Raw genomic sequence first — 18,541 nt, forward strand, 5'->3', positions numbered from 1 at the left:
AAGCCGCAGCCAGTAACAGGGGGACTTCCCCATCCCCGCCCACCCTCTCTAGCTCCGCCCCCGCGGCGCCCCGCCCCAGGCCGGAACCGCCGTGCTGCATAACGGCGCAGTGACGGGGCAGCCCGGCCGGCCGGCGGCCGCCGCGCATGCGCAGAGGCAGCGTCGCCTCTTCTGTTCCGTCTGTCACCTCACGGTCGGTGCCGCCGCGCCCGGGAGCTGCGGCGGGCCCGGCACTTAGAGCCGCCATTCCCCTCCGCTTCCCGGCGGCCGGCGGGTGTTTGCCAGGGCTCCGGGTGTCGCCCGGCGGCCGCGCCCGCACCCCCATGGAGGAGCCGCTGGCCCTGCACCCCGTGAAGCTCTATGTGTACGACCTGTCCAAGGGCATGGCCCGGCGCCTCAGCCCCCTCATGCTGGGTAAGAGCACGGCGGGGGCACCGGCACCGCCCCGGACGCCCCTCCCCTCTCGTCGCCTCCCCGGGGCTCCTGTTCCCATACCGGCCGCCGCGGCCCTGACTCGCCGGGCAACGGGACCCGGGGTGGCTTCCCCCGCACCCCGCCCGGTATCGCTGTCCCGAGGGAGTGTCCGCCGGGAAGAGCTCCCTAGGGGTGCGGGCACTAGGGCCGAGCGCCGCTTGGGAGTGTGCGAACCAAGGGGGGTTTAGCTGCGGCTCCAGGTGAACAGCGTTCAGCCTCTTTTCCCTCACCCGTCCTTTGCCGCTTCACTCATTTTATTTACTAAAAGCTAATTAAAAATATTACTTAGCCCCTGGGAGGAGGGAAAACTCGGTTCCCAGCTGCTGTGATGCCTTGGTAGGAAAGCTGAAGTGTAAGGAGGGCTTCTGCTGCTCACAGGGTTACTGAGTCCACACGGCTCCGTGTTGCGGTGAGGCTGGACTGGGGCGGGCATTGCACAGCTTGGGATGTGCAACTGGCCGCCTTCTCCTTCCAGAGAGTTTGTAAAAGTTGGTTGTGCATCTTATCAAGAATGCATGTGTTTCCAACTGAGCCCTGGACTGGGGATGTCAAGGAAACTTAGTTTTGCTTGAACTCTTACAAGTGTGAAGTAGAAACGCAGAGAGTGGTTTATACCTGTTACGTGTAGACTCTGGCCTGTGTCAGACCAACAGTCTGTGTGAGATGAGGCTTCCCAACAGGCTCAGTGTCTGAACAGATGGCTCCATGTAATCTTGTTTTACAGTTTGTTGGCATTCACTTTGCTCATCTGTCCTACAAGAAGATTCTGTACTATCCTTCAAGTTTAAAATGAAAGCCCAAGTAATTCTTAGCGTGAGGTTTCATACACATCAACAATAGGCTTGCCAAGCTGAGAAGAAAATATTACAGAGTTCGTATGTGAAGTGCTCTGTTAGCCAGAGCAGTGACAGCTTTGGGAGATGTGCATTTTCCATCCTGGATAACCTCAAGACTTTTTGTGCAGTCACAGTTGATTCTGTTATAGCCCTCAGGGAAGTAATTTCTCATGTGTTAATTTGTAATAGCCGTGTCTTATGGTGTGCTGAGAGTTAATAATAAGATAGATTACATGCGTGCTTGATCTACCTGTGTTCAAGCTGAGCAGATTTTAACCAGTCTTATTTCAAAGCATTGGTTTAGACATAGACTTATACAGTGACAATCTGTTTCTAAATGTATCTCTGTGCTGATCTTCGCACTGATCAAGCGATGATGGCTTTTTAGCTCTCTTATTACCCACAAAATCAATCTTGGGACCTTGTAGCTTTCTGAATTCCCACATTAAAACATTTGGTGCGTGACTTCATTTTTGGTGCTTTTTATGATACCCAAACAACAACTTAAAACCTTGTGCTTGAGCTACAGTTTGGTGCTGAGTTTCTAGGAGTCTGAATAACGGAAAGGAAGCCTTAAAAATCTGAACACTTCTTTTGGTAGTGTGGGGAGAGTTGCTTGCTGGTACTGCCGAGGAACTGGCTGAGTTCATACATGTTTGTGGAACTGGGCCAACTAGGCCTTTGTGGTCACGGTGACAAGGCAGACTGCGGAGTATGTGGGATTACGTAGATCCAGCGACTGGAATGTCAGTAAAACAAATCATTGTTTATTGCTTTTTTTCCTTCGAGTTTTCTGTGCATTTTCAGTCAGCTCTGTCGTATCTTGCTATTTTAGAAACCTCTCCAAGAGCAAAGGGATGGAGAGAATACCTCTCTTTCCTCATGTACATGCCTTCTAGAATTTGTTTTGTTTTCTTGAAGAACAACAAAAACTGTTGTTATTTCTCTGTACATCAACTTTCAAATGGTCAATAGGTATTTTTCCATTTGTTTGGTCAGTAGTGGTCATAAACTGTACATCATCAGAGAAAGTCATAGGAATTGAAGAGGAAAGGATTTATTAAGTGATTTGGTGCTAAACATTTGTTGTCTGTACTTCTGGTATTCTTTCCATAGATGCCAAGTTTGACTGAAACAATACTTTTGCTCCTCATGATAATTCTGTAACATCACCTACACTGAAATACATGTATATTAGGAGAAAAAAGCCAAATATGATAATTGATTGTGCTAAAATCAACTCCTAGCATGCTTGGAAACAAACTCAGATCCACCTGCCAGAGGGGGATGAATCCCTTCTTATGGGGTTGACCACTGTAAGATGATCATTCCATGGTGTCTTCTGGTGCTAATAGGATCCAGAGGTATTATGGATTATGTCAATGCAACATTCAGGGATCAGCTGGCACTACTAAACGTTATCCTAACTTTTTCAGTGTAATTTCTTTCCATTGTGGTTGAGTGATGAACCTGAAAGGTGGAGCTGTACAGCGCTGTTCATGGCAGGCTTTGGAGTGACTTAGTCATGGTCCTTGGGCACATCTTTGCTTTTCTTGACAATTTGTTTTCTTTTTTACCCAGGCTATTTTGTTTTTTCTACTTTTCTGGGAGTTTCCTGTAATTTTTCAGTATATATTTCTAAACATGACCAAATATTGTAGTTCAACTGCGTTTGATATTGGAAGTGGCATGTTTAATTTTTGTGTGCCGTTTCTCTACATGTCTCTTCTCCACAGGTATTTTTCTCCCTCTCTCCTGCATGCTCAGTCTGAGACTACATTCCTCTGTCCAAATGCGTGATCTAATAACAAGTGTTAACCCCAATGCAATGAGATTTTCTGTTTTCAAGGCAGAAAGCAGAGTTCACCTGATTCTATGGGAGACAGAGAGGAAGACAGAATCATTCAGCTTGCAGCGCTAATTTTGAAGTAGATGTCCAAAGGCAGATAAATCTTTAGGGAAGATTAAAATCCTGTTGCATCATGGGCTTAAGGAAAAATGTCTTGCAGCTCTCAAGGTTCTCTTGTCCTGTGACAGAGATTGTTGCACATGTGACTCACAGAATGGGCAGGAGCTTAGTTTACCGCAGCAGCTTTGGTCCATGCATATAAATTATATGTGTACAAATTAACGGTGAGCTGACTGGGAGTATGTGTTGGTTGAAATTTTTAAGCGGTACATTCAGCTGTAACGACTTAACAGCCCAGAAGGAGCTGGAGCAAAAGGTAACTGCTAAAAGTAGGTACCTTCTCCTCCACCTGTTCTGAAGATTTTTTTTAATTGCTCCAGTGTGAAATTCCACCAACTTTGCTCCAGAGCATTTGCTTGGGACTTCATGATAATCAAATGTGTTACCATCCCCCAACCTAGCCTACGTCTTAGTGTCTCTAGGCACCTCAAGGAGCAGGGGACTGAAGCAGACTCCTGCCTTCCCATTAGATTTTTGCTTCAGTTGAGCACCCTCGGTAGCACAAGGAGAAGGTCTTTGACTAATTAAGATAATTTTCAATTCAAAAAGGGCAGGAACCTTAATGGATTGGCCTAAGGAAATTACAGTGATATGCAAAGCAATGCACTGCTAGAAATAACCACGCTGGTTGATCAAATTGTATCACTTCCAGTTCCACAGGAGACAAGTTTGCTACTTTTCTGGGATCTTTTAGGGTCTTCTGGGGCTTGCATATCCATTGCGGAGCATAGATATGTTGTTAAAATACTAAGCTTCCTATTCTTTACTTTACAGCTCGGGAACAGGTATTGTTCTTGTGCTGAGGGCTGATTGTCCTGAGCTCTGAATGGGATAAATCAAGTGCCCATCACCTTCTATAATTCTTTCCTGTCTCAGAATGCTTCTGCCCTTCAGTCTCATCATTTGTATTAATTTACAAATGCCACTTTCATTTGATACTTAAAGAGCACAGGATTGTGCTACATAGTGTAGTCCTCAAGATTAAAAAGTTAACCACGCCAGTAAAATAGATTGGTGAGCATCTAATCTCCCTTCTGCTTGGCCTTTCCAGATAAATCCAAGCATGGAAGTAATCCCGTTTGATCGCATTCTAAAATTATACGGGCTTGCTTGCTTCTTTCAAAATACCCTTATATCCCAACAATGACAGTCTCTTGAATCAGCTGTGCAAAAAACAAATCTATCTACTTCATGCTAAGACAAAGCTGAGAGTCCTGGAATTGTTTAATGAATTTTAATGTTGTATATTTCTCACAACTTTCTGGCTCATTTGAACACTATGAAAGTATTTGAGCTATGAATGTTAGAAAGAAAAATAACAGCAAATAAAAAACTTGGTTACTTGCCAGATGATACTTTGTGATTTGAATCTTTGAGATGCTCAAGCACACAGAGTTATGCAGAATTGGCATCCCCCCCGAGTTCCACTGAGTATTTTCAGGAAAGATCCATATAAGCACCTTGGCAAGGCAGGGAGGGGGGAAGGCTTAAAGAATCAGGTATGGGATCAGATTTCCAAATACTGACAAGCTATCACCCTAAACTCTCACAGATATAACACAGAAATGTTCACGTCTGTGTCAAACGCAAGGTAGCTTGACTTGCATTAGCTCATGGTGGAAGCAGATCAAATTAAGCTGAATTGCTTCCCATTTACTTCAGGCTGAGCCTGCACACAGGCAGTTACTGTGGGACAGCTATCACCCAACAACTTGACCACGTGCACTAATTGTTGTATGATTGTGTAGATCTAAATTTGCAACACCTTTTCCTGCTCAACAGTCATTGAAATATTCAAACTCTCTAGGCATCTTGCAGTTCCCGTTTTACCTGGATGAACCCAAAAGCGTATCACCCCAAAAGAGTTTTACCAGGATGATGCCCAGAAGAGTAGCACTCCATTAGGGCGTTCCTGTTCCATGTTAAATGCATTTGCATCATTTGGGTCAGCTTTGCTGTAGGTATGGAGTGGAAGGTAACATCTGCAATTTAAAGGTTTTTGCAGATCAAACAGAAATTACTGGGGAATCAGACTTTTGCATATAGTTCTAGACAGCCTCATGCTATGAGCAAATGTGTTGGTTTTGGTGGCAGCACCAGCATATAGTTCCACTCACACTGCAGCATGCCATGGGAGTTTGGACTGTTGCAGCAAGGAGTGGGAGAACATGGAATGCAATATGGGCCAATATCCCACATGGTGTTTGCAATCCCTTCTTCTAAACCCTTGAATTGACTATGGAATATAAGCTCTGTTGCACTGAAGCATTATTAGGGGAGGCTCCCTGGCAAGCTTGACCTTCTCATTTTTTAAGCTGAACAGTGCTTCCAGAAGCAGCGTTATTGGAAAGTGTCACCTTCAGAGGCTATGAGCAACGTATTTTGTATATAGTGGAATGTCCATCAGAAGGCAAGACTTTAACTCCTTAGTGCAGGCTGCCCTGATGGCTTTGTGTGAGCTTGTCAGGAGTGGCAGTGGTTGTTCTGTGCAATGTCTGAGTTTGAGAGAAGGGCAAGAACGGTCATATAGGTGGATCACCAACAGAGGCAAAACTTAAGGAGGAAGATGATGGTGTCCGTGAAGGTCTGTACAGAACCTCTTACATGATGCGAGGCAAGCAACATTGAGATCCGTGCTGAGCAGCAGGAAAGGGAGCTGCCCAAGTTCATCAGAAGCTGGTGGCCATCGATTTATTCCTCTGTCAGTCAGTTTGGAGTTGAGATGACAACAGCCAGCTGTGCAGCATGGGAAACTGCGGCAGCATACCAAATGTGCCCGATCTTGGATGTCTCTAGGTGATACGTATGTGACCAATAATGGTGGGTTTCTTAGGCATGGTATTTCCCCAGTGGTGGTGTCATTGCGGAGGCTTGTACCGCCTCTGAACAAGCACAGGCCACCAGTGGCAGAAAGGGATTTTTATGTTGTCTGTAGCAGGCTGGAGAGCTACCATGGCTGCCTTAGTGTCATCAGCACTGCAGATCTGGCATGTGTTTTCCACAATGCCAGCCTGGTTAATGTCTTACAGGAGCCAAGCAAAAACAGCAGGTCAGTAGCTCCATTAACATCCTCAAACCAGCACTTGGAACAAACTGACCTTGCTGAGCAGCCTCAGACAGACCGGTCATGTGAAGATGGGCCGCTTTGCTTGCCAAGAGCTGTTCTGTTATTGCCCTGGCAGTTGCTGCCTGTTGTTGGCTATGGATTTTGTGTGTAGCAGCCAGAGAGGAGCCCCCCAGGGTTGGACTATGGTCTAATGCAAAGGCCCTTTCCTGAATTTTGTTTGGGTTTTGTTCATACAATCAGAGAATTGCATTGATGGAAAGGGACCTCTGGAAGGCCTGCTCAAGGTAGATCTGACAAGAGCAGATTTTTCAGGGCCCCAGGCAGCTGAGTTCTGAGTATCTCCAAGGATGGAAATCCCACATGTTTTCTGGATCCTGGCCCCAGTGTTTGACCACCTTAATGGTAATTTTTTTTTCTTCTTCTTACTGAGTTGGGTATTTCCCATTTTCTAGCTTACACCTGTTGCCTTTCACTGCACTCCTGAGCAGAAGGCTCTCTTTTCTCCATATCCGTTAGGTAGTTGTAGACAGCAGTAAGGATTCTTGGCCTTCTCTTCTTGAGGCTGAACAGACCAGTTCTCTTGTCTGCTCTTCAATACAGCAAGTGCTGCTTCCCGGTATGTCAGTGTCTTTTGTACTGGGGGGGATCCAAAAGTGGCTATGGCACTCCAGATGTGGTCTCACAAGTGTCAGATAGGGAGAAAGAGTCACCTACCCCAAGGTGCTGACTGCAGTCTTGCTAGAGCAGCCCAGTGTGTGGTAGCCTTTGCTGCAATGATCTTTACAAGTAGGTGTTGTAGTTGCACAAGCAGGTTCCTGGGAGCACCTGTGACATTGTCAACATCTGCTATAACTCACCTGCACACAGAATATAGGTGCCAAGTGGCAACTTTGTGGAAAGCATTTCATAGTTGTTTGCTGGAAATGTGTGTGAAAGTAAGTATTAAGACGTTCTTTTTCTGTTTAACATGCAAGAGGGCGGATATAATTCTAGTATGTGCTACCTTTGAAACGGTTTGTTTCTCTGTCCTGGAGGATAAAGTTCAAGTTTATAGTGGAAAACAGTGATTGATTGTGAACAAAGGTGTAATAATTTATTAACAGATATGCAGAACACTGACTATGCAAAGCCAGGCAGTAGAGCCTGTCATAGGCCAGCTGCTAAAGTGAGGGCAGTGATACCCTGCCTCGAATGGTGCTGGTGTCACTGTTTTTTTGGTATCTCCAGGGCACAAGATGACAGCTCTGATGGGAAAGGTGTGGAATAAGAGCCAGAGGATCAAGGAGCACAACAGCATGGCACAAGCTAAAGGGGTAGCAAATGCTCCTGAGATGTTACAGCACACTGCTCTGCTTCTGTCATCGTTGCTACTATCTTTTGGCCTTTGTTCTACTCCATGCCTACATTTCTGTGCGGCGGGTTGACAGTGAATATGCTTGCTGCCTGGCTGTGATCCATGGTAGTGACAGATCAGTCCACCTACTTCCAGACTGTGTGTACTCGCTTTGACTGATGTCTGTATTGTCACAACAGCCTTTTCCCTGCCTCCGCTCTTACACGACCCTCATCTGAAGCAGGTATCATGAACACAGAGAGGTTTAGGTTTCCCACTTCTAGGGAACTGGAAAAGCACTTCAGAAGGGACTTTTTCCTCTAAGATGCAATTATATTATTAGTTTAGCTGTGCCTGAAGCAATTCTTTGCTGTGTTCTACAAAACACCTTTTTGTAACTTATATGAATTTCAATCCTGCAATTCTTGTCCCCAACTCCCACTTAAATTGTTCACTTTTAAGGGCAGGGGAGGGAGGGAAAGGAAGAAACCATGGAATAGATTATAGACACTATCACCACAGATTATATGTTCCTGTCAGATCTCTCATCAGTTACTGAAATAGAAAAGTGAATACTCTGTGCTGGCTGCAATTATGTAATCAGTGTAAAATTCAACTCTTCTGGTCCTGACTGAAGGTTTTGGTTTTAGGAAAACATTTATTTTCTCGGTCTGTAGAGAAAAGCCCAAGGAAGGTAAGCAGTGACAGGACAGGATGGCATTGCTGCCCCTGCATGAAGGAGGAAAAAAGTGCAGCAGCAGTGTGGATGGAGTAGTTCCTATGAAAGAAAGACATTCTGTTTCATTAGAAGCAAATCTGGGATGAAATCTGTGGTGTTACTGTCATGGTGAAATAATAAGCATGGTTCCTAAGTGACTGACAGAAAGTAGGCGGAAATCTGGAAAATACATTGCTAATAACTATTATTTTCTCTTCGTACAGGGAAACAGCTGGATGGCATCTGGTAAGTAACTAGATTTAAATTGCGTAAGATGTGTTAAACACTGTGTAGTGTAGGGAGTATGAGATTATATATGCTTCAGATCTTAACTTTTAGATCCTCAGGAGAGACCAAGACACTTTTTGTTCATGAATGCAGATTGGTAGTGAGGTGATGTATAGTCAGATACTGGTTAAACTTCTCCATTTAAAGCTCCATGGGCCCCATGAAAAGTAGTGTTGGTAGCAGTTGTTGCGTTTTAGCGCAGTTATACACTTTTTCAAGGGTAGGATGTTTTACTTGTCCCAAGCACTTTGACTTCTAATTGCAGGCATGACTAAACATGAGAGTAAAAGAGTGGGTGGGAAGCAGGTGTTACAGAATTGGGCCTTCTGGCATGTAAGAGCAGTGCCTACATTTGGTTACAAAACACTCCCCAATTTGATATATCGTATCAAGAATGTTGGGATTTGTTTGTTTGTTTTAAAGGAAAAAAAAAAAAAAGCCCAAGCCCTTGTCCATCTACTTCCCTCTTTATTGATCCATCTCCAGAGACTGACCTTCTTCTCAGTCAGTGTCTATCAGATGTGCATTTCTGTGGATGTGATAGCAGGGCTAGCTCTGTCTTTCTCTCTCTTTGACTTCTCTCGACCCTTTAGTGGAAAGAGGCTGCTGGAGATCTCGTGCTGGGGTGGAAGTCCCTTTCTTCCTGTATTCCTTCATGCTTGGGCACCTAGCTGAGCTTGTGCTTTCCCAGCCACCTACAGTAGGCTTGATAATCGTTGCTTCCATACCTATCTATTCATGTCCCAGCAGACCCCGTTCCTACTCACAGAAACCCATTGACCTTTTCTTTCAGTTACTCACTTCATGATGTCCTTGAGCACATAAATTTACCAGTGATTTATGTGCTACGTTAAGGGTTTCCTTTTCCTGTTTTCTGTTCTCTGTGGCAGGCACACCTCCATAATAGTCCATAAGGATGAGTTCTTCTATGGCAGTGGAGGAATCTCCAGCTGTGCACCTGTAAGTTAAACTTATTTTTCTGATAAGATAATTTAGTGATAAGGTAACCTGATCAGAGCTGCTTGTGTCCCTGCCTGTTAGAAAAGCAGCAAGAGGCTTCTGAATTCAGCCAGATGTGGCTGGTTGCCATGGTTGCCCAGGGCAATTGAGGAAAAGGGAGCATAGACAGTGGGTTTAAGCCCAACTAAATACAGGTTGTAGGTTGCTTCTGATGGTAGAGTGTTATCTGTTCAAGATATCTTATCCAGCTGTGTTGTCAGGGTGACACCTTGTCTAATTCTGTATCAATAGGTTTTACATGCAGACTTGGCAACTTTAAGATTAAAAAAAAATTCATGATGCCTTGTCAGATCTTCCTGTTCTTGGAGAGGCAAAACTGATAGGCCATTCTTAAAGCAGAATTTTGCCATAGCTTTGAGCTTTCAGCACCAACAGCCAAGTATACAAGCTGAAATTTAAGTTGCATGTTACTCCTCATTCTCTGAGTGCAGAACAGAGGAGGCCAGTGGGACTTTTTGCTTGACAAACATACCAAAAGTTCCTCCTCTTGTATCTGGACAAGCCATGAGAGCTGTATTCAATAGAGTCCTCCAAAAGAATTCAGTCTGTCCATTTAACATTGTCTTCTGGCTGTTAATTTTTACAGGGAGGGACGCTTCTTGGCCCCCCAGACTCGGTTGTAGACCTGGGAAACACTGAAGTCACAGAAGAAATTTTTCTGGAATATCTTTCCTCTTTGGGGGAATCTATGTTCCGGTAAGTAGCAGCTTGTCCTATGAAATCTGTGTAACAGAAAAAGCCTTTAGGGGAAGGGGTGCAGAATGAAGGAAGGTATTATGAAACCAGTCCTGCCCACAGAGCTTTGTCTGCTTAGTGTATTATTTGGTTACTTTCCAAATATGCAACTGAAAGTGATGCACAAGGAGCTACCAGCTAGACAGCCCTCTGGTGTGCCAGCCTTGAGCCAGGCTGGGGAAGCATTCTGCCAGGAAATCTTTCACGCGGTGTTTCACAAAATGGAATAACGCCTGAAATGCCTTTGAGAGAATCACCAGGGAAAATGAAGGCACTTTATGAAGTATCTCAGTGAATAGTGCTTTGCCCATGAGTCATAGGTGAAGTGTTGTAGTAAAGCTGCCAACTTTCACATGAGTAAAAGCAAGGTCTTGACTGCTGAAGTATCTAGTCTACTTCTCACAAGAATAGGAAACAGTAGCATTTAATGTTCTGCCTATATTTCAATGTCAGTAATTCCTCTGATTTCTCATTATTCCTTCTGCAGTTTTAACTGAAGAAACCTGACCTCACTTATCCTCCAAAATATCATTGTATAAAGTCAGTGATGCAGAGAGATGTCATTTTCCACCTTGATTCAGTTGAATTTGAAGGTTAATTGATGTCTGTATTTCACCTATTTGCCTTAGAATTCTTTGTGGGAAAAAGAAGTGCTAATGTAAGGAAGTGTTCCTCGTTAGGGGTCTAAGTTTTTCTGCTTGCTAGATTTATTGCTGAATCGGTCTTTTTTGTTCCATTTCCTTTCCTGTGGCACAGAGGAGAGTCTTACAACCTCTTTGAACATAACTGCAACACCTTCAGTAATGAAGTGGCACAGTTCCTGACAGGGAGAAAAATCCCTTCCTACATCACTGACCTTCCATCTGAAGTACTTGCCACGTGAGTGTTCATGCTGCTCTTCTCTGTAGTATATTGCTTCATGCTAATGCTTAAATATTTGACAGAGAAGTGGTACCAGTTTCTGCTGACTCTCTCTGAGAACCAGCATAAGATTAAGGAGAAGATGCTACTTGCTTTACTTCAACACTTACAACACCATACGACAAGTGCTGACTGGCATTATTAAGAGGCAGGAGAAAGTTGTTCTTCTGCCTTTAACTTAAATTAGTTATTTTGTGATGGTCTCTCATGTGCAACCAGACAGGTGTAAAAATCACAGAACGTCAGGGATTGGAAGGGACCTCGAAAAATCATCCAGTCCAATCCCCCTGACGGAGCAGGAACACTCAGATGAGGTTACACAAGAATGTGTACAGGCAGGTCTTGAATGTCTCCAGAGCAGGAGACTCCACAACCCCGCTGGGCAGCCTGTTCCAGTGCTCTGTCACCCTCACTGAGAAGAAGTTTCTTCTCAAATTTAAATGGAACCTCCTGTGTTCCAGTTTGTACCCATTACCCTTTGTCCTATCATTGGTTGTCACCCAGAAGAGCCTGGCTCCATCCTCGTGACACTCACCCTTTACATATTTATAAACATTAATGAGGTCACCCCTCAGTCTCCTCTTCTCCAAACTAAAGAGACCCAGCTCCCTCAGCCTTTCCTCACAAGGGAGATGCTCCACTCCCTTAATAATCTTCGTTGCCCTGCGCTGGACTCTCTCCAGCAGTTCCCTGTCCTTCTGGAACTGAGGGGCCCAGAACTGGACACAATATTCCAGATGTGGTCTCACCAGGGCAGAGTAGAGGGAAAAGTTTCAGAACATGGTGCAAGTCTTTTTGTCTTAGAAACCAGTATCTGTTAAAGCTCACTTCTCTTACTCAAGGCACCGTAACTGCAGTGGAGGTGTCAGCTTTGCTTGCGAAGAGGCAGAGAAGATGTAATTTTTTAATTAATGCTACAATTTTAAAGCTATGAAAGGGAGGAACTGAACAATTCTTGCCTGGTAGGTCAGCTCAACTGTTTTGTTTTTTTTTTTTTTTGGAATCAACTGAGCCAGTGGGGGTCCCAGTGGAATCTTTCAGGCTTCATCTTTTAGGTTTTGTTTCTCCTAACAGTGGTATACCATATTGCTTGGGAAACACTTGTCTCCTACCCTGCGTTTTTTGTCTTCTCAGATCTCTCAAAATCAGATAAAGGCCATAACAGTGAGTCATATCAAAAGATAAACCAGGTGTTACGGATTGCAACAAAAATTTATTTTGTGTGTGTTGAACCATTGTCTTTTAAGGGGGTTAGAAGCTATTCTTCTAGAAGAATCTTTGACACTGATGTGGTACTTAATGGAGCACTGCAGTTGCATAACAGGGATTTCATTTGTACACTTAAGTAGAATAAATTACTAAAAGCTGGTTTCAGACACAGTATTACCACATTAGCAGTCTGGGCATGTTAGGACTCAGAACTAGCTTATAGAAAGTCATGATTAAGATTCTTAGTGATTGAACAGTAAACTCTGTTTAACAGGTTAAATTCATTTGCTTTAGCTTGTAGTGGAAGTCTGTTCTTCAAATTTGCTTCTACAATGTCAGTTTGCTGCACTCTAGGAAGTGAGTGCACTTCAGTAGTAAATGGTGAAAGCTGTTCATCAAATAAGCTATTTGACATGTTTATTTCTTTACCTTCTTAGACCTTTTGGACAAGCTTTAAGGCCTCTCCTGGACTCCATCCAGATCCAGCCACCCGGAGGAAATACCTTCAGCAGACACAATGGACAGAGCTAACAGGAGTGATCCTGTATGCCCAGCCTCACCAGGCCTCTTCCTTTTTAAACGTGAATCTACCAGATTTCTCTTTTATAATTTCCCATCAGAATTAACTCTACAGAAGTTACAGGAAAAGTTTTACATTTTCCTAGGGTGAGGATTTATCAGGGTGCATGTAAGACAATGTTACCAAAAAGATTGCCATAATTTCTTATAGTATTCTACTAACTTATGAAGGCTGTCTTGCCCAAGTAGGCAGACACTTCCTAAGTAACTCCTGTGCTGGTAAGTGGGAATTCGTTCCGTGAGCATTCAAGGGCCCATTACACAACTTGGAGTAAATAAGGAAATGTCTTAGTCATCCCTTGCGGGCTTGCATCTCTTTCTCCTGTCACTACCTATGTTATGGGGGTATTTGCTGAAGTCTGTAGGAAGAAGACAAAGGAAGTATTGGTATCCTAGGAAGTGAAGGTGTCCCAGGAGTAGTCTTCTGCATATTTCATTGGCGTTATTTTATTTGCTCAGGGGAAAAGCTGAACTGGTCTGATTACAATATTTGCAGTGGCACAGCCATGTGGGAAAGGTGATCAAGCTGAACCGTTTGTCAGTGTCACACTGGAAAGCTGAAACTTTCAATGGGAGTAGCTGTGTGTGGGAGGTAGGCTAGAACTGAAGGTTCCCGAGAGCCCCCTAACACTAGATCCAGGAGTTATGGGCAAGAACCAGCTGAAAAAACAGAATCCCATGAGCAGAAGTGGTGGAAACAGATTTCAGGTGAAAGTAAAATGAAATTAAATGTTTCCTTTTCTTGCATGTAAGCTTATCAGCAGATAGACAGAACCTTGTTAACTATTTACCTTTGCATAAGAGCTGTTTGATTTTTTTTGTTACCAAGCCAGAGTTTCAGAACAGTAAGATAGGAATAGCATGGCAACTGCATGATGATATAAGGTGGAGTAATTCTGCCTTGAGTATCTAGTTGCAGACACAGCAGGAGTTCCAACTTTCTTTGATACCGCTGCCCTTTTCAAAGCAGTCAAGCACATCACAGAGGGGACTCTGCTTAAATGTAAGAGAAATAGGTGATGGGTCTCCCCAAATGTGAAGAAAATGAGGAAGAGTAAAATTAAGCTTTTCTGTGGGACAACTGAGTTTATTGCGTTACACGCAGAGGCAGTCCTGTCCTTAGATTGACATTTGATTGTATCAATACTGCATCTTCTAGTTTGACTCTTACAGCTTTGCAATTATTTGCAGTGGAAAAAGATCAGTGGAATGAAAGAATAGACACATTGATTTCTTTTCATGCATGCATACACACTTTTCGTGAACAGTTTTGTAACAGTAACATTTAGGAGGGAACATAAGAGAAACCCCAAAACATTGCTGATGCTCCATAAACAGGGATTGCATGTCCCAGATGCTGCTGAAAAAGCATCTATGCAAATGTACAGCCCTTTGTCTAGTGCTTTGTTGTGAAAAGTGTTGCTGCCAAGTTCCATCTTGAATCTCAGACTTCCAGCACTGGAAATTTCCTGTATACCTAAGGAGTATAGAGGAGATGTCTTTGCTGGGATTTTTCTCTCGGAATAATACAGTTTGATAAGTTTCTCACACTGTTACTCAGTGTGAACTATAATAGTTCATATTTTTGAGGTGGTGGAAAACTGCAGTCTGTCAAATACTCTGTTGCCCTGCACCTTGTGGAGTCACTACACAAATGGAAATAGGCTGCTGTTTGGCAGTTTTGTGTGTACCTGCTCTCAGTGCACAGCAGTGGCTCTCGCATCCCAGATTGTTTTTTTTTCTTGTCATTCTCTGCTCGTGCCACCAACTTCTCCTTAAACATTTCATTTGGTGGGCTGGACTTGGAGAATTCTGTAGCGGTTAGTACAGATGGGCTTATACAACAGCTTTCAATCTTACCCCATCAAAATGTCCTATTTGCAGAAAGCATTCTATAATAAATCACTTATGAATGCCTTTTGGTGCTCCTGGAGGAAGAATTGGTGGTTTTGTGCTAAGCCATAGCTTAGTTTTCCTGTTTGTTATGTATATCCTCTCCAGTCTTTTCCCACACCTATTCTGTGAAGAATAACCAGTCTCTCATCTTAATACACACACCACTGTGCCACAAAGTGCTGTAGCATGTTAGAGATCTTGGAGCTTCCTCAGTTGAACAGGTACACTCAAGCTGATACAGTGCAACCCTATGTCGAGGTGTGCTAGTTTGGTACCTGCAAACAGCACAGCTGCAATTGCTTGTCTTTCAGCAAACTCTCACTTCAGGCACAGCTGTCTGTGGTGGAAGCGCTGGTGCCACAGTTTCTGCCCCATGCTCTGGCACAATGAGGATATTCCCTGTATGTCCACTGCTTTAGAGGTCCTGAGTCGGGTTTCTGCTTGGCTGCCTACTTCAGGACTTCTTACCTCCTCTCAGGAGGCAGGAAAGAAAAGGAAAGACGTTCACCCCGTGCATTTTGCAATATGCATTTTACCCTCTTGAGCAGCCTCTTTGCAGAGATAATGCTGCTACTTCAAGGTCACTGGGTAAAATTTCACGTGGCCATATACTGTTTGCAGCAGCCATGGGGCTACTTGAGGGTCTGCTGGGCTTGGGACCTACTCTGTGTTTCGTGGCAAAGGAACTGTGGGAGGGAATCCTGTTTGCTTGGTCTGACTGGGTAACGAGAGCCCTGTAGACCTCTTGGGAAACCCATTTTCTCCAAAGGTGGTTATGTGTAAATTGCAGGACTGTGCCCCCAACATTCCACCCAGCCCTACCTACACATAGGAATATAAACTAGAGAAGTGTATGTAAGTGTATATAGGTGATGAACTTCAGCCAGCTGATTGACAAAGGGGTGGGGAAACTGAACTCCTGAAAGGGAGCAGAACCCTTTTGCCCACACTTACTCTTCTGTCTTCTATTGCTGGGGTTCCCCTGTGCCATTTTAAAAATGTTAATAATGTCTTTATGGAAAAAGTGGTGTTTTGATTTATTTGTGGGGTTTTTTTTTTCTATTACAATAAAAAAAAAATACAGCAAGTTTTCATGTTTGAACATGTGTGTCCATGCAGCTGCACAACAGATGCAGCTGGCCAGAAGTCATTTTCTTTACTATGATCCCAGCTGGAAAGTACAAGATGAGAAACTGAGCAGTTTGTGCCAGATACTGCTCCTGGAAGTAGCAGTGGCTGCTGCCCTTTGCCAGAACTGGTCACAGGCAATGTTCTGTAAGCACCGTGTTGTCTTATCAAGACCGCACTCCCGAAGGTTGACACAATTTGAATGAGGTGAATGAAGGCTGGACAATAGGTGTTCTGTCAGCATGGGTTTTGTGCAGCCCTTGATCATCGAAGTGCAAGAATGAAATGTCTAATGTCTGCTGTTGAAGAAGAGGCCCAACAGAGCTTAAATATAGGAAAAGGCTCTAAGCTTTTCCTGATTTTTCTTGATGCTGCTAATTTCAAAAGGAAAAAAAAGCAGCTTTAAGAAGTGGACTTCATGCCTGGATTCTTTTGGAGCTGCAGAGGGGGTATTGGTGAGGATTGTGGAGCACTGCCCATCATGTCTCTGCCTTTGGGCTGTTAAGGAGCAGGGGAAACACCTGGCTCTTCAGAAGAAATTAATTCTGCTTGGTTCAGCTTTCTGCATGCTTATCAGTGGCATCAAAATGGCAAACCACGCAGTTCGCTGTTTATAACAGTCTGTATCAGTGTCATACAGAAGAGGGCTTGGAACAGAAGGAGGCTTTAACAAAGATTCATGGTTGTGGTTGTTTTGGGCTGTGTTATTCAGACGTGGTGCTGGTTTGCTATCAAGTACCAGTACTAGCCACACATAAAATACCTGGGAATGCATATAAAAGGAAAGTTTTGACCTTAATGGCAGCTCTAAGCAGTGTAAGCCAGTGCTCACAGACACTTGGCTTCTAAACTTCAAACAAAATATTTGTCCTTGCTGCTAGTAACAGAGATTGTATTCATGATGATAGCTGCTGCCTATCTGAGCAGCAACCAAGGGATCATGTTAGGAGTGGTTTCAGTGCAAAGTATTAAATAACTGAAAGAGCAGCAGCAGCCCTGTTCTCAGAGCTGACCGAGATGAAGGAACAAGCACAGCTGTATGCAGCTGGGCACTCCACCAAAAGGCAGACTCGTACTTGGGGAAACCATGGTGGCACAAATCCTCACAGGCTGAGACCAAAAGGCAGTGGGGGTGCTGGGAGAGCTGTTTTGACTTGAACCGAGTTTCCAAAGCAGCATGATAAATAAGCTGGAGAATGCACAGCAGGTAGTTCACATTCTGGAAAGCTCTCCTGCTAGCATAAACCCAGTGGCACTGTAGAAGTGCAAAAATGTGAACGCTGACCCAAATTTTAGCAGACTTCCCAATTCTGGGAAGTTCCCCAAGGTGGCACTGCTGCCTCACAGCACAGGGGGATGCACCTGAGCCCAGGGAGAGCAGCTCCTGCTTTTGGGATGTCCAGAGGAGTGCCAATGGAAGAGACAAGGAGGAAGGTCTGTCCCGGACAAGAAAACTGCAGGCGGGAGCTGCCAGGTGACAAGACCATGGGCAGATGGGGCTACAGCAAGAACCAAGTGCTGCTGCAAGGCTAGGGCTGCAATAGGAGCAAGCTGGCAGGTTCTAAAAACGTGCCACTTCCACCCAGACATGGGAAGTCTCATCCATGTTGTGGCTTATGAAAAATAAAAGGCTTGCATTCCTGAACTCTCGGAGTTCATCACATATCTGACCCCATGGCTGCCTTCTGAGAGTCCTGGGTGTTAGCTCATGGCTCTGCTGCAAGAGGGAGCAGCTCTTTGGCTTCTGGTAGTCAAGCAACCTGGATCCATGAAGACATCTCTACTCACTCTTCAGCATGCCCCGGTAGGCACACATTGATATTCTGGAGTAAGCATCCGTACATTAACTGATGAAGGATATATGCAATCAGACCTATAAATTAGCATAACCCTAAACTGAACTGAAATTTCAGCACCCAATTGCATACTAAGCAGCTGGGTGCTGAGAAACCATTCTGGGGGCTTCAAAGCATCTGAGAAAACAGTCCAGCTTTCCAGAGGTGGGAGGTTGTAACCAGTGTCTGATCCAGAAGGCCCCAGAGACCATGATTTTGCATGAACGTCCATGCAAGGGGAAATAACACTTGTAATGCCAATTCAAAACTGCCTGATTCACTATGTTATGGAGGCAACTCATAGAAACAGCATGGAAATAGCTGTCCTGGTGACATTAACTGGTGAACACAATGAATGCCTCCCCAGCAAGCAGCTAAGGATGTTTTGGTAAACCTTGTCTGAGGCAATGGCATAAAAGTAAATTATTAACATTGTTTCTGTGTATCCACCTTTCATTGAGTGGGAGCAGGAAAATCAAAACCATGAGTAAAACCCAAAACTTGTGAAGGTACCTGGATGCTTCATTTTGAGA

The 18,541-nt window shown here is 44.3% G+C and overlaps 1 protein-coding gene across 1 annotated transcript; it reads left to right on the top strand.

The window, feature by feature from the left end:
- Positions 1 to 72: 72 nt before the first annotated feature.
- Positions 73 to 16,132, top strand: DESI1 (desumoylating isopeptidase 1). Its single transcript, XM_005514934.3, has 6 exons — positions 73 to 414; positions 8,622 to 8,643; positions 9,576 to 9,645; positions 10,292 to 10,401; positions 11,197 to 11,319; positions 13,008 to 16,132. Exons 1-6 carry the CDS (start codon positions 147 to 149, stop codon positions 13,099 to 13,101), a joined length of 687 nt encoding a protein of 228 aa, XP_005514991.2. The 5' UTR covers positions 73 to 146; the 3' UTR covers positions 13,102 to 16,132.
- The last annotated feature ends 2,409 nt before the right edge of the window (positions 16,133 to 18,541 follow it).

The sequence above is a fragment of the Columba livia genome, chromosome 1 (genome assembly GCF_036013475.1).
Source record: "Columba livia isolate bColLiv1 breed racing homer chromosome 1, bColLiv1.pat.W.v2, whole genome shotgun sequence".
NCBI classification, from domain to species: domain Eukaryota; kingdom Metazoa; phylum Chordata; class Aves; order Columbiformes; family Columbidae; genus Columba; species Columba livia.

Bases quoted from the DNA above. Each gene is read 5' to 3' on its own strand.
- DESI1 (XM_005514934.3), top strand. From the start codon at position 147: ATGCGCAGAGGCAGCGTCGCCTCTTCTGTTCCGTCTGTCACCTCACGG. The intron at 415-8,621 runs GTAAGAGCACGG...CTCTTCGTACAG, and splicing joins CCTCAGCCCCCTCATGCTGG to GGAAACAGCTGGATGGCATC. The intron at 9,646-10,291 runs GTAAGTTAAACT...TAATTTTTACAG, and splicing joins GAATCTCCAGCTGTGCACCT to GGAGGGACGCTTCTTGGCCC.